The following is a 13,377-nucleotide window of genomic DNA, read 5'->3' as shown; positions in this document are numbered from 1 at the left end:
AGGTAGTCAACGACCGTGGTGACACCAGCATACATACTTCTGCCTTGTTTACTAGGAGAAGGGCTGTATTGCCCCAGCACGATAGAAACTGGGTACGCATACAAGCAAGGCAGACAGGAGAAGACATTGATCCGCGCCGTCACAGAAGATCCGGCTCCTCTAGAAGGAACTCGTTGTGGCTCTCTGACCCGGAATTTATGCTGCGTAATTTGCTAACTCGGACCCCCCGCTTCTTCGCAAGCTTGACGAGGAACGGAGTAGCCACGATGAAACCGACGATGATGAGGCCCAAGATAACAATCGTAGAGATGAGTCCTGCGCCCCTGCTGGAGAAGTTAGAGTCCAGCTTACCGCAGTAGAGACCCATGACTGAGCTAATGGCGAAAACCTGGCCAGACGTGCACCGATCGCAAGAGACCAGCTTCTTGCTGTTTGCCATACAGGACGCACATTCGCTCGGACACGTTAGACACGTATCCCCTTCAGCGAAATAGTATCCCTGCACACACACGCCAGACTCACAAGTAGTGTCTGTGCACTCTCCCTTGCAGCCTTCCAAGCACGGGGAGCACCGATCTCCATCAACTGAAATGCCATAGCCGGCTAGGCACTCGCTGCATGCAGAGCCGTCATATGTATAGACCTTGCAATTCTCTACTTGTCCTTTCGCACACTTCTGATCGTCAGGTGATATGTAAAATCCTAGTTTGCAAGTGCCGCAATACTTTGCTGTTTCTGCGCACAGCTCACAGTTGGGATCCTCACACTTTTCCAACGTATTCTTGTAGCTATCATACCGATAGCCATTGAATCCTAGTATGCAGTTCGAAACCTCCGGTCCCTTGCATAACTGACAGTTATCCACACACTTCTTGCACGCACCGTCAGCTACGTAAAAGCCGCCCCGACACGTGCTGCAGCCTTTGGTTGGATCTGTGGTATTATCCGCGTGGAGACAGTTCTCTATCACCAAGCCCACTTTAACGCATGTGCCATTCTGCAGGACAAAGCCATCATCGCAATTGGTGCAGTTTGTCGCAGTGTTCTCACAAGCAAGGCAGTTGTCGTCGCACCGGACACAGAGGTTGTCGTACAAGTAGTAGCCAGGCAAGCATTCAGTGCAGCGGAAGCGGTCGCTGCATCCTATACAGTTCATAATGGCCCCGTAGCAGGGGACGCAAAAGCCGTTTTCTAAAAACTCGTTACTCTTACAACTTTTGGTCGGTAGATCAGAGCACCAAATGCCATATATCTTTGGTCCTACCGTGAGTTGGGACGAGTCCGTACACCGGGTACAAACAGGAATGCTGTGCACCTCGTCGTAGTAGCAGTCGGCACAATTGGTTGGACACTTGGCACACACCTTTGCGTACGAATGGTAATAGTAGCCTTGTGCGCAGCCAGTGGAGAGACATTTGCCAGGAAACTGGTGCTCATCATCGGCGCAGATAGCGCAGCCTTGCTGACACGCCTGGCAGGTACTGTCAGAAGTGAGGGCATAGCCGGGCATGCAGAAGGTGCATTTGTTGGAATCGCACGTGCTGCAATTGCCAGTACAACTTACACATGTTGCCGATGATGTCGTTGTTGATGACGTAGAAAGCCTATAACCTGGCTTGCAGACAGTGCATGCTCCGCCATCTGCGCAAGTGTCACAGTTAGCACTGGTACAGGCAGCTGGACTCTTCGTCGAGGGGTTAACATAGTACCCTGAGGCAGCCCTCGTGCACTCAGTGGGGCTCTTGCAGGATAGACAGTTATCGGCACACTTTGTGCAGGGGGTTGATCCCGCGCCCGAGTGGAAGTACCCCTCTGCGCAGGTCATGCACTTTCCTGTGTCATGGACGCACTTGCTACATCCTGTATATAAGTCCTTGGGCTTCTTGCACGTCCCGTCCTGTGCCCTGCAGTGGGCCTCGCTGCACGCCGTGCACTTCCCCGGGCCTGTGCAGCGCTCACAGGTAGGGTCGCACGGCTTGCAGTACCCTCCCTCGAGATACGCCCCGGAAGCGCACCTCGTGCACGCGCCTGCCCCGGTGCACTCCAGACACCACTTTATCGCCGTGGCGCACTCAACGCACATGCTCCCGGTCAGGTAGTGGTTTTTGGGGCAGCTCATCTTCCCTCCACGCGACGGCGCGGTGGCCAGAGCGACGAGCACCACCAACGCATGCATCAACAGCTGTCTAAAAGTATTAATTTTTAATCTCAGATCGTGTTATCAGTGGAAGTAGTGTTCGGATTATACAAAAGAGGCTCGCACATGACACAATCATCAAGGAGCAGATCACATCTCGGGTGGTCGGTGACCGAGGCCTGTGCGAACCCATTACAGGGGCGGCCCTATAACGGATGGGCTGCTCTCGGACAAGTCGCCCCATGCTTCTAGCGTTAGGCAGTACGCTACTGTACTTTGTAAGGTAGTCTCGGTCATGCGCTGGCACACTAAGACACGATAATCGCCTTTGACATTAACTACTCGCCCAGAAGGCACGGGTTGGATGCCCTGTGCGATAAGCGTGTGCAGAGTCTGAGTCATGGCGCCACAAGTGACGAGCCGGCCACGGAGGGCCTTTACGGACAGAACGAGTCTGACCTGTCCAGGGCTAACCCCACAGCTTCTGCTTGCCGAACAGGGGTATCTACTGACTAGGTAGTAGGTCAGGCATACCGGTCGCGGTGTTGGCTCTCAGTCTGCAACTGGGAGGCCAGCGGCCAACAGAGAGGCAGTCCGTACCATTTTAAAGTAAAATCGTCGGGGAAAATCTGCTGCGGCGACAGATGCCCTTCAGCCCCATTTCCGCGCCCGAGTACGAGACAAACGACTGGTATGAGCCGACCGCCTCTGCGCTGAAGAAGATCAACGAGGCCGGGGAGCTGGAGCTCATCGCGTTCCACGGGCCATGGTGCAAGGACTGCCAGTACAGCATCCCCGTCTTCAACAGGATCATGACGTGCGTGACGAACGACAAGATCAAGGTCACCGTCGCCACCGTCGACAAGGAGACCCGCACGGACAGCGCCGGCCTTTGCGAGAAGTACGGCGTCAAGAAGGTCCCGTCCTGGGTCGTCCTCCGCGGGGGGAAGGAGATCGGCCGGATCGTCGAGAACTTCACGGCCTCCTTCGACGAGGACGTGGCCGCCATGCTCTAGGCCTTCCACCAGGAGTGAATTCTTTTGGCGCTTGTACGCTCATGGAGAGGCCTTGCGGTTCGGGGGCGCGGCGGCTGGACGTGCTTGCGTTCATGCCAGACGAGCGCACACAGAGGCTCCTCGTGGCCCAGAGGCAGCAGGAGTTCTCGGCGGCCGCTGCAGCACATCAGCCACGGATCGCCGAGGTGCGCGTCCAGATGCACAACCTGCGGGACAGAGAGGGTTATGCCGTAAGGTATGGGGTCACAGCGGTCCCCACTTGGGTCTTTCTGCGCGATGGACAAGAGCTCGGGAGAATTGTTTGTGAGCCCCGAGGCTCGTTTGCAGAAGAGATAGGAAGAATCCTGGCCGCATCCACCCAGGAGCAAGACAGAAGGAACCGCTAGCGGGACCCGTGTCGGCCGCTCGTCAAAAAACAAATGGCGTCTCTATGCTGTGTCGCATGCGCCAACCTTGTTCGCCCAGGAGCCCATAAGATCCTGTGTCCGCTGTGTAAACTTGAATTGGAAACCCACGCACACAAACGCCAGGAATTAAAATGTCAGTCGTGCATTCTGACAGAGCACTTCGCAGACGACAAGCATAGCGCGACCCACAAGAGCCTCATCTTAAAGGCGTACGTCTCAATGGAGCAGGCCAGGACCAAGGCGGAGGCTAGCCTGTACCTTGCAGAGAGCAAGAAGACGAGCATCGAGGAGAAGATCGATCGCAACGAGCTTGACAGGTTTGGCAGAGTGGCCACGACGATAGAACAGGCGCTCGAAGTCCAGATCAGCAAGCTCGAAAAGATCACCGAGGAGAACTTCCTGGCGTCCGAGCTGTGGGTGCGGAACATGAAGGCCCGCCTAGCCTCCGTCTACCAGGGATGCATAGCAAGCAATCAGGCAACGGTCGACTTCATTGCCCAGAGGGCTGGAAACCTGGTCTTCATGTCGACTGCGGCTGAGCTTCTCGCGTCCATGGAGGATCTCGCCGCCAGACACATGCACCAGCTTGCCAGCTCCTCCACTGATCGCTCCGCACCAGCTGCCCATGCTCCCACTGGCTCTCTTATCTCGCTCGTCCGCCAGAATGTCATGGATACGCTCTCGGCGTCTTTACCGCTGTTCAAGTCTCACCACAACATCAAGGGCATTCTAGACTCCGTCGCCCTAGCAAAGAACATATACGTAGGCCACGCAGACCTATTCAAAATCCACATTCTCAAGACTGGCCTGTACGTCTTGCCTGCCGCATTGGTACTTCCCCCCAGAACAACCCTGGGCGGGGCTTCCAGCAGGGGCGGGACAGACGTCGCAGTGCAGAAGGCGCAGTGCAGGTTTGAGTCCCGCGTCACCCAGTCCCTTACCGCTAACAGGAAGCGTCGCTCTGTTGTGTACGGCACCGTCATACTCACAGACAATAGCACGATCTTCAACCTTCACATAATAGGGAGAGTGTACGTCATCGGAAGCAACGCGAACATCATCAACTGCACGATCGAGTCCACGCCCGCCTACTCTTCAGAGTCCTTCACAGACCGGTACACGGGGCTACCCGGGTGTCCCATAGCGTCAAGGGACCGCTCCATGGCGTCGTCTGTCCCCCGGCTCCAGAAGCTGCTGAGGTCTTCGTCTCCCAACAACCTCTCGCTGGCAGCCATCTCGCAGGCTCTAGAAAGAGTGGGGGTGACTCTAACTGCGGATTCGCTGGCGCACTTGGAGCGTGATCTTGCTACCATTAACCCGTGTCTCGTCGTGACCAACAGGTCTACGAGTACGCTACTGATTAAGTCCAGGATTAACTCGAATAGTTTGGCGAGCCTTCCATTCAGTCTGTCGCACAAGCTTCCCGAGAGCGAAAGCAGCCTGTATGTTGGGCCAAGGTGCCCCGTTCTTGTATCCTCGGCGTCCCAGCTGTACATTCATGGCTCCTCTGTCTTCTGCACACAAATCAACCCCCTCGCGATGACCACGAGCTTTCGAACCGTGGCGTTATCCCCCATCTTAGAACTCGACACGCAAAGAAGCTTGATGAACAGCGCTATCAGTCGCACACAGGACTTTGGCGGACAGGGCAGCAGACATCCCAGGGAGTTGTGCAGCCTAGAGGCCGCCGAGGAGCCAGCCAAGAACCTTCCCTTCATGCTCACGCCAGACAGGTTTCTCAGGGATAGAGAGATGATTGTGAAGGGGTCCCTTATTGTCGTCAAGGAGGGCTCCCATCTAGCAATGAGTGATACTCACCTGTTCAACTCCTTTGTGGGGGTGTACACTTCCGATGGCTCCGTCCACGCCAACACGTGCTTCATCAATAACTGCTGCGTGGGGGCGATTGTGGCGAACGACGCATACGATGCGCGGTTTGTCTACACTGTGTTTAGCGAAAACGGCATTGGTGCCATGATGCACAGGCTCAGGAACACATCAGCCCTCTACTTGTCCCGCTACGAGATGAGCTCCGTCTGCGGGCTTGTCATATCCAACACGGCCATAGACACGAACATCAACTACAGGTACCGGGTGTCGGAGCAGAGAGCAGCCCCTGCTCCGGAAGCCCCTAGCCCGGCAGAGCAGGAGGAGGACAGCATCATTGGGGGATCTCTAGTCTTCGACACAGTGCCCTCGTCTGTGGTGCAGTCCCAATCAGGGGAGGCCACCGGAAAGCCCATGTATGGTACCCTGTCTCTTCGGACGTCACCCATTCTAACAAAGTCCACTCACCTCACGAGCGCAACGAAGCTGCCCGAGCACCATTGCATCCTCGTGAGCAAATGCGACTACCAGGCCTCGAACGTGTCCTCCCTTGCCATTGTCGAGGAGCATGCAGGCCACCACTCCATCAACACTGCGAGCTGCATACTGCTGCACAGGAACAGAATCGAAGTGACTCAGAAGCGAGCTCCTAGGAGATCCGTAATTCTTCAGGGGGAAAACGTTTCACAGTGGTTCACTAGCATTCCCGCGACAAACTGGATTATCCCCTCGGCAGACCCCAGGGAGTACATAGAGATAATCCCGAGAGGAACCGACCTGGCGCAGATTCTGTCAACAAATTTAGTCAGTAACACAGCAACAATCTAGGTCACAGGCGCGGATGTTGGAGTCCTAGAATGCTTTAGAGGGCACCAGAGGACAATCATCATTAGCTCTGAGTAGCAAGAACTGAGACTCTATTTAGGGCTGGTGCGTCTGGCGAAGGCATAGCAACAAGTGGTGTTTAGGTAAAGAATAACGCCCCCATCTTTGGACAGGTATCTACGTCCATTTTGTATCTACAAAGGGCATTGTCTGGCAGGAGGGAGAGGCATTGATGAAGGAGGTCTGCATCTCGTGCTCGCATAACACTAATCGTAGCCCTGGGCCCTCTTCTCAATTCAGAACGAATTAAGGAGTCTCTGCCGTAGGATGGCCGAGCTGGCGGCTGGTAGGGCTGTGCAATGTGTCAGAGATTGTTAGAGATTCATACTGTATATTGTGCAATGACCGATATGCATGGGTGTCCCACCGAAGGCCCGGCGAAGGACAGCACCGGAGATGAGACAGGATGACCCCTGGTGGAGGAGATCACGGTGCGGGCTTTCCTTGTACGCAGCGATAGGAAGATCAGACCAACTATTTCTCCTTTTAGCGCATAGATCCCCGTAGACCATCATTTGCTCAAGTGCTCCGTTGCCAGGACTCCCAAGAAGGCTCGCCCATATTGTCTACCACGGAATGCTGTGCGTGGGGTTCCACTCTCTACGCCCTCTATCCTCGGGCGGAGGAACCAACCAGTCGACTACTTGCGGGGGAATCAACAAGACAGCATCAGTTGTCAATCTGATGGCAGGAGAGGTCAGAAAAGGAGCAGACGAGTCGGACACCTCCGCTCTCCAAGAGGGCCCGGTAGAGCATTACTCCTACAGCAACGTAACCAGGACCTTCGACGTACTAGCCACGGGGAATCCCGGATACCCCGCCCCCACGAGCACTATTCCAGAAGCCCTGATGCACCAGAACTCGTACGCTGCATTGGGATTTTTCACGTACAACTTGCGCCCGGTCTTCACGGTGCAGCTTCCCGACAACGCCGTCATCAGCGGATTACAGTACATGCCGCTGCGCAGCGACAGGCTTCCGTTTATTGTTGTGAGTTATAACCTTCCGTCTGCCGAGCAGGCCGACGCCGAGGACGGATTCGTAGCAGTCTATAGCATGAAGATCTCGTACTCTCCGAAGGAGGAGTATGCGGTAGAGCTTGTTGCGAACTTTCTGTTCAGCAACAACACCGTGTGCGACATCGCACCCTACACAAACCACCGCGTAGCTGTCTCGCTGCGAACCGCCATAATCATCCTTGCCTTGGTAACAGACAAAGACCTGGCCCAAGAGGACATTACGAGGGACACGCACGGGCTTCACTTTGGTCAATCCATAGGAAAGCCGTTTATGAGCACGGAGTACCAACTGCTGGAGGTGTACGGCTGCACCGGGCCTGCGCTGCTTCTGAAGCTAGGCACGGCGTACTCCCAAGTGACTATACTGGATATGCTCAAGGGCGTGACGCTCATGAGCGACGGGCTAAGGACTGCGCACACTACTCTGGAGCAGCCCCGCCTGGTAATCCAGTCACAGCTCTTGCAGCGGATGATCCCGGCGTGCATCTATCAGATAGGCGTCGACGGACCGATACTGGTTGGGGATCGCGCAGGGTACATACACATCATCAAACTGCACAGCTCGCAGGGGCTGAAGACTGTCGCATCCCATTACGTCGGGGAGCAGGTCGTCTGCTTCGGCCCCGCGCCAGGCCATCGAAGGGAGAGCAGCGCCGTCGCGACGAGCAGAAGCCACGCGTCTGGTCGGCAGCTCATTGAGCCGTATCCTCCCATACTATACGCGACGATAGGCGGCCAAATAGGAGTCATCATAAAGGTCACCGAGCAGTGCTCGGCAATGCTTTGCCTAGCAGAAAGCGCCATGCAGCAGAAGGGCCGAGCTCGCCGGGATCCAGACGCCCTCATAGACCTGGGCACCCTGGAGCGGTACAGACACCTCGATGAGGACGAAAAGCAGCTCGTAGTAGCCGGCCTTCTTTCAGCGAAATTCGACGGGCTCACCGCAGACGTCCTCGCGAGCACCATTGGAGAAGTCGCAAGGTTCGCGGCCCCCTGGTGATGCAGGCGGGTCCGGCCGCACACACAGCGCACGCCGGCCGCATCTGAGGGGCGGGAAGTGAATTTAAAATCGAATGGACCTTTACACTATCTGGATAATAAAACATGCCTGCAGTGGTGTCTTCTGTGGAGGAATGGTTTGAGGCCATCCAGGCCGGCCAGGTCGAGCTGATCCGCAACCACGCAGCAGAGTACGCCAAGTCCGTCAACGGCGACGGCGAGACGGGCCTGATGATCGCCGCGCGCGAAGGGAACGTGGAGCTTGTCAAGATCCTCGGCTTCTTCGAGAACGGCATGGTCAACGGCGAGGGGAAGACCGCCATCATGATCGCCGCCGAGGCCAACAAGGGCGACGTCTGCAAGCGCCTCGTCGCCTATGAGGTCAACACCACCTACGGCGACTTCCAGATGACGCCTCTCATGCTCGCCGCCGAGCACGGGTCGACCGCGGCGGTCAGCAACCTGCTCCCCTACCTCAAGGCCAAGACAGACGCGCGCGGGCGCACCGCCCTGATGTACGCGGCGGCGGCCGGCCACACGGACGTGGTGAAGCTCCTCGTGGTCCGCGAGAAGGAGATCGTCTCGTACGACCACAAGACGGCGTTCGTGCTCGCGGCCGAGAACGGGCACACCGACATCGTCCAGTGCCTCGCGTCCTATGAGGCGAACCTGATTCCGGAGTTCACCCGCCCCTCGCTCATGAACTTCTCCTCGTCCCAGGTCGGAAACCCCGCCCTCGACCTCTCCCTGTCATTCTCTCTGATCGACGCGCACCGCTTCCCCGGCGGACAGGCTGACTCCCTCACGCAGACCAAGACGCAGCTCGAGCACGAGCTCGAGTCCAAGATCATGCAGCTCGAGCTGAAGCTGGCCTCGCTGCACGACGAGTCGTCGATCGTCATCGGCCAGAACGTTTCCCTGCACGGCCAGGTCAAGAACATGGAGGAGAACATCACCACGCTGCGCATCGAGATCAGCAGGCTCCAGTCCGAGACGGCCGACAAGGACGCCATCATCAGCGACCTCAAGGAGCGTCTCTCCGACATGGAGGGAATGCTCAGCGCCGGCGGGTCTGGCGAGGACGTCGACGGCCTCAAGGACAAGATCAGGGCGCTCCAGTCCGAGCTCGCGGAGAAGGAGAGGGACATCCGCGCCCTCAACGAGCGCCTGACCGCCGTCCCGTCGCCCACGGGAGACGCGGCCCTTCTTGCAGACTACGAAAACAAGATCAGCGCCCTCCGGGAGGAGCTGGAGGCGCGCGAGTCCGACCTCTCGGGGCTCCGGCCCATCGTCGAGAAGACCAGGGCCTTCGAGGACGAACTCGCAGGCCTCCGGTCCATGCTCGATGAGCGCGACGCACGCATTGCCGAGCTGGAACAGGCAGCCGCCAGCCAGGACGAGGCGTACGCCACGCAGATTCTCGAGGAGGAGGTCGAGAGCCTCCGCCAGGCCCTCCTCGCCAAGGACGGGGAGCTCGAGGCCCTCCAGAGCCGCCTCGAGGAGACCCTGGCCAGGGGAGGCGAGGCGGCGGACTTCGACGCCATCATCGCCGCCAAGAACTCGGAGATCGCCCGCCTCCAGGACCTCGTCATGCGCGCAGAGAGCGCCCAGAGGTCGTCTGCCGAGGGCGATAAACGCGTAGCCCAGCTCGAGGCGCAGATCGCAGGGCTGGAGAGGCTCCTCGCCGACGCGCAGGGCGGCGACGACGAGAGGGTCAAGGAGCTCAACGAGCAGATCGCAGACCTCCAGTTCGAGCTCGCCAACGCGAAGCAGGACATCGACGAGCGCGACGACGAGATCGAGCTCCTCCGCGACCGCATCCAGGAGGAGATGAAGAACAGCGCGGCTCTCCAGGAAAGGGTGGACGCCCTGGAGGCAGACGCCACGCGGGGAGCAGACGCTGCAGAGTACCTTGCGCGCATCGAGGAGCTCCAGCAGCAGGTCAAGGAGCTCAGCGGTAGGTCGCGCGACGCCCCCGCAGACGAGACGGCCATCCGCGCCCTCGAGGAGAAGATCAGGGCGCTGACCGATGAGATCGAGGCGCGCGATAACCAGATCGCAGAGCTCAAGGAGCTCGTCGACGGCGCGCCCGCTCAGCCAGTCGAGACCGATCCGGCACAGCTCACCGCGCTGGAGGAGGAGAACGGCCGACTCAAAGACGAGCTCCAGGCCCTCAATGACGCGCTTGAGGCCCTCAGGAAGAGCGGCGCAGACGAGGCCAGCGGACTCCGCGGCCAGGTCGCCCACCTCAACAAGGAGGTCTCTGACCTCAAGGAGGCGCTCGCCAACGCCCGGGCGAGCGGAGACGCAAGCGACGTGGAGAGGCTTGTCGAGCTCCAGGAGCAGCTGGAGGACGCGCAGGAGCAGCTCCTCTCGCTCAAGGACAGGTACGACTGCGCGGTGGCCGAGATGGAGGACATGCGGAGGGAGCTCGAGCAGAAGCCAGTGGGTTCGACGGTCTACACCGATGAGCCCGGCGCATCCTCCGAGGACCTCGACAGGCTCAAGGAGGAGCTCGACGCGCTTAGGGAGGAGGTCCAGGTCCTCAACGAGGAGCTCGAGGTCATGCACGGCCAGAACCGCGAGCAGAAGGACGAGCTCAACAGGCTCAACGGCGCCCTGGACGCGAAGGAGAGCCTCATCGCGGACCTCAAGGCCCAGCTTGACAGCACCGTGCCCCAAGACGACGCGCGCATCAAGATCCTCGAGGATGAGATCGCAGACCTCCGGGGCACCGTTGCCGCGCGCGACGACGCAATTCGGGGACTTGAAGAGAAGACCGCGCGGCTCGCCGAGCTCGAGCAGCTCGCTGCAGACAAGGGCAAGGAGGTCGCCGACAAGGAGCACAGCCTCCGCCGCCTCGAGGACGAGGTGAGGCAGCTCAACGACGCCCTCTGCGAGCTCCGCGAGAAGCCGCTCAGCGTGGCGCCGTCCGACCAGTCCGGTGCGGAGTACGTCGACGCCCAGACGGAGATCAGCGACGTCGACCCCGAGGAGCAGGCCAAGGTCTCGAGCATCCTCGACTTCGACGACGGCCTGGTCCAGAAGGTCGACGAGCTGCAGGCCCTCGTCAACGCCCTCACCGGCGAGAACGACCACTACAAGGGCGAGCACGCGCGGATCATGGCGGAGATGGACGCGCTCAAGGAGGACCTACGCAACGGCAGGCTGAGGAGCGACTCCCTGGAGGGCGACAAGGAGCGGCTCATGAAGCAGGTCCGGGATCTGACAGATCTGGTGGAGAGCCTGCGCAAGGACCTCGGCGCCCCGCAGGACCAGGGCGAGGTCGCGGCCCTGCGCCAGGAGGTTGCCGACCTTCGCAGCCGCGTCGACGAGCTGATCGACGCGGCGAAAGGCAAGGACGAGACCATCGAGCAACTCGAGAAGGAGCTTGCCATTGCCCGCGCCAGCGCCGAGAACACCGAGCGGCTTAGCGAGCTCCTCGCCGAGGTCGAGGGCTACAAGGCCAAGCTCGGCGAGAGCAAGGAGATGGTCGACAGCCTCCTCGCCCAGCTCGCCAGCAAGGACGCCGAGCTCGCGGGCGCGACGACAGGCCTCAGAGCCGTCACCGATGACGACGGCGCGGAGCTTGCGAAGGCTCGGGTTGCCTCCCTCGAGAACGAGGTTGCAGAGCTCCGCGGACAGCTCAACGCCAAGCTCGCCGAGATCGACGCCGTCCACAAGAACCTCGTCGACAGCGACGCCGAGGCCGCGCGCCTCCGCGAGGAGCTGGGCGGACTCCGGGTCCAGCTCGAGGCCGCCCAGGTGCCCGAGGACACCGAGCGCGTCCGGATGCTCGAGGACCAGCTCCAGGACGCGCGCAAGGAGCTTGCAGAGCTGCGCGCCGCGCTCGAGGCCAAGGAAATGGAGACGGAGGGGCTCCGGGCCGAGCTTGCGACTGCGGACCCCGAGCTCGCAAACAAGCTCGAGGCCAGCGAGGCCACTGTGCGCGAGCTCAGGGAGAGCGCCGAGGCCCTCCAGGACAAGCTCCACGCTCTCAGCGACTCCAGGGCAGCAGACGGCGACCTCCAGAAGCTCGTCGAGCAGCTCGAGAAGGACCTCAGCGGAGCCAAGGAGCTTGTGGCGGAGCGGGACGCCACCATCGACGAGCTCAAGCAGAGGCTCCGCGACACCGAGGAGTACGACGACCTCAAGGAGAGGATCGCAGAGCTCGATGACGAGATCGCGGTCCTCAACGACGGGCTCAAGGACAAGGACGCCGAGATCGCCGAGCTGCGCGAACAGCTGGAGGCCCAGCCCACCGCGACCACCGTCTATCCGGAGTCCGGCGAGGAGGTCGGGGATGCTGCGGCCCTCCGGGAGGTCCAGGACGAGAACGCAGCGCTGAAGGACGAGCTCGAGGCCAAGCGGTCCCTCATCGACGAGCTCCAGGACGAGATCGACGGCCTCAAGCAGCAGTGCAGCGATCTCAAGGACGAGATGATCAAGCTGGACAGCGCCAACAACGACAAGATCACCACCCTCCAGTGCTCCCTGGACGAGAGCAGGAAGCAGATCGCGGACCTCCAGGAGGAGGTCGAGGTGCTCAAGAACACGGCGAACGACATCGACCCGGCCGTCGTCGAGAGCCTGCAGGAGGAGCTCAGGAAGCTCCAGGAGGAGCTCGACGACCGCGAGAACACCATCACGGAACTCCAGGGCCTCCTCGACGACCAGGAGGGCAAGAACGCGGAGGTCAGCGCCCAGATCGAGGCCCTGAACAGGGAGCTGGAGGAGGCCCGCGACGCCAACCTCCACTCCGCAAACGACGAGCGCACCATGGCGCTCGAGGCAGAGATCGCCTCGCTGCAGGAGTCGCTCGACAAGGCCAACGAGGACCTTGCGCAGAAGACAGACGAGTGCGGCAAGGCCATCAGCGAGACGGGCAACCTCCGGAAGGCCGTCGAGTACTACAAGAAGCTTGTGGACGACATCCGCGCCGGCATCGTCGTCCTCGACGACAACCTCTCGGCCCTGGACCTCCAGTAGGCCGCTAGTGAACTCTGCGTTTTGCGTGCGGGCCCCTGTTGCCTGCCAGCGTTGTAGTCCTTGGGGTTGTAGTCCCATGGGCGGCCGCTGCGCGGGTA

At 59.7% G+C, this 13,377-nt stretch overlaps 6 protein-coding genes across 6 annotated transcripts; 5 read left to right on the top strand and 1 right to left on the bottom strand.

Annotated features, from left to right (window-relative positions):
- Positions 1 to 139: 139 nt before the first annotated feature.
- Positions 140 to 2,176, bottom strand: GL50803_00137715 (High cysteine membrane protein Group 5; the record flags this gene model as incomplete). The annotated part of the gene is made up of 1 exon (XM_001709154.1): positions 140 to 2,176. The coding sequence occupies one exon, from the start codon at positions 2,174 to 2,176 to the stop codon at positions 140 to 142; it is 2,037 nt and encodes a 678-aa protein (XP_001709206.1).
- A 605-nt stretch (positions 2,177 to 2,781) lies between these two features.
- On the top strand, positions 2,782 to 3,153 carry GL50803_003910 (Thioredoxin; the record flags this gene model as incomplete). Its single annotated transcript, XM_001709155.1, has 1 exon — positions 2,782 to 3,153. One exon carries the CDS (start codon positions 2,782 to 2,784, stop codon positions 3,151 to 3,153), a length of 372 nt encoding a protein of 123 aa, XP_001709207.1.
- A 41-nt stretch (positions 3,154 to 3,194) lies between these two features.
- On the top strand, positions 3,195 to 3,539 carry GL50803_0033978 (uncharacterized protein; the record flags this gene model as incomplete). The annotated part of the gene is made up of 1 exon (XM_001709157.1): positions 3,195 to 3,539. The coding sequence occupies one exon, from the start codon at positions 3,195 to 3,197 to the stop codon at positions 3,537 to 3,539; it is 345 nt and encodes a 114-aa protein (XP_001709209.1).
- A 33-nt stretch (positions 3,540 to 3,572) lies between these two features.
- Positions 3,573 to 6,215, top strand: GL50803_00111906 (uncharacterized protein; the record flags this gene model as incomplete). The annotated part of the gene is made up of 1 exon (XM_001709158.1): positions 3,573 to 6,215. One exon carries the CDS (start codon positions 3,573 to 3,575, stop codon positions 6,213 to 6,215), a length of 2,643 nt encoding a protein of 880 aa, XP_001709210.1.
- Positions 6,216 to 6,848: 633 nt separating this feature from the next.
- GL50803_0060256 (uncharacterized protein) lies at positions 6,849 to 8,291 on the top strand (the record flags this gene model as incomplete). Its single annotated transcript, XM_038046206.1, has 1 exon — positions 6,849 to 8,291. One exon carries the CDS (start codon positions 6,849 to 6,851, stop codon positions 8,289 to 8,291), a length of 1,443 nt encoding a protein of 480 aa, XP_037902231.1.
- Positions 8,292 to 8,395: 104 nt separating this feature from the next.
- On the top strand, positions 8,396 to 13,279 carry GL50803_00137716 (Axoneme-associated protein GASP-180; the record flags this gene model as incomplete). The annotated part of the gene is made up of 1 exon (XM_001709162.2): positions 8,396 to 13,279. One exon carries the CDS (start codon positions 8,396 to 8,398, stop codon positions 13,277 to 13,279), a length of 4,884 nt encoding a protein of 1,627 aa, XP_001709214.2.
- Between the last annotated feature and the right edge of the window lie 98 nt (positions 13,280 to 13,377).

Source organism: Giardia intestinalis, chromosome 5 (assembly GCF_000002435.2).
Source record: "Giardia intestinalis strain WB C6 chromosome 5, whole genome shotgun sequence".
NCBI lineage: Eukaryota > Fornicata > Diplomonadida > Hexamitidae > Giardia > Giardia duodenalis.
This window is presented reverse-complemented; position numbering and strand designations above follow the sequence as displayed.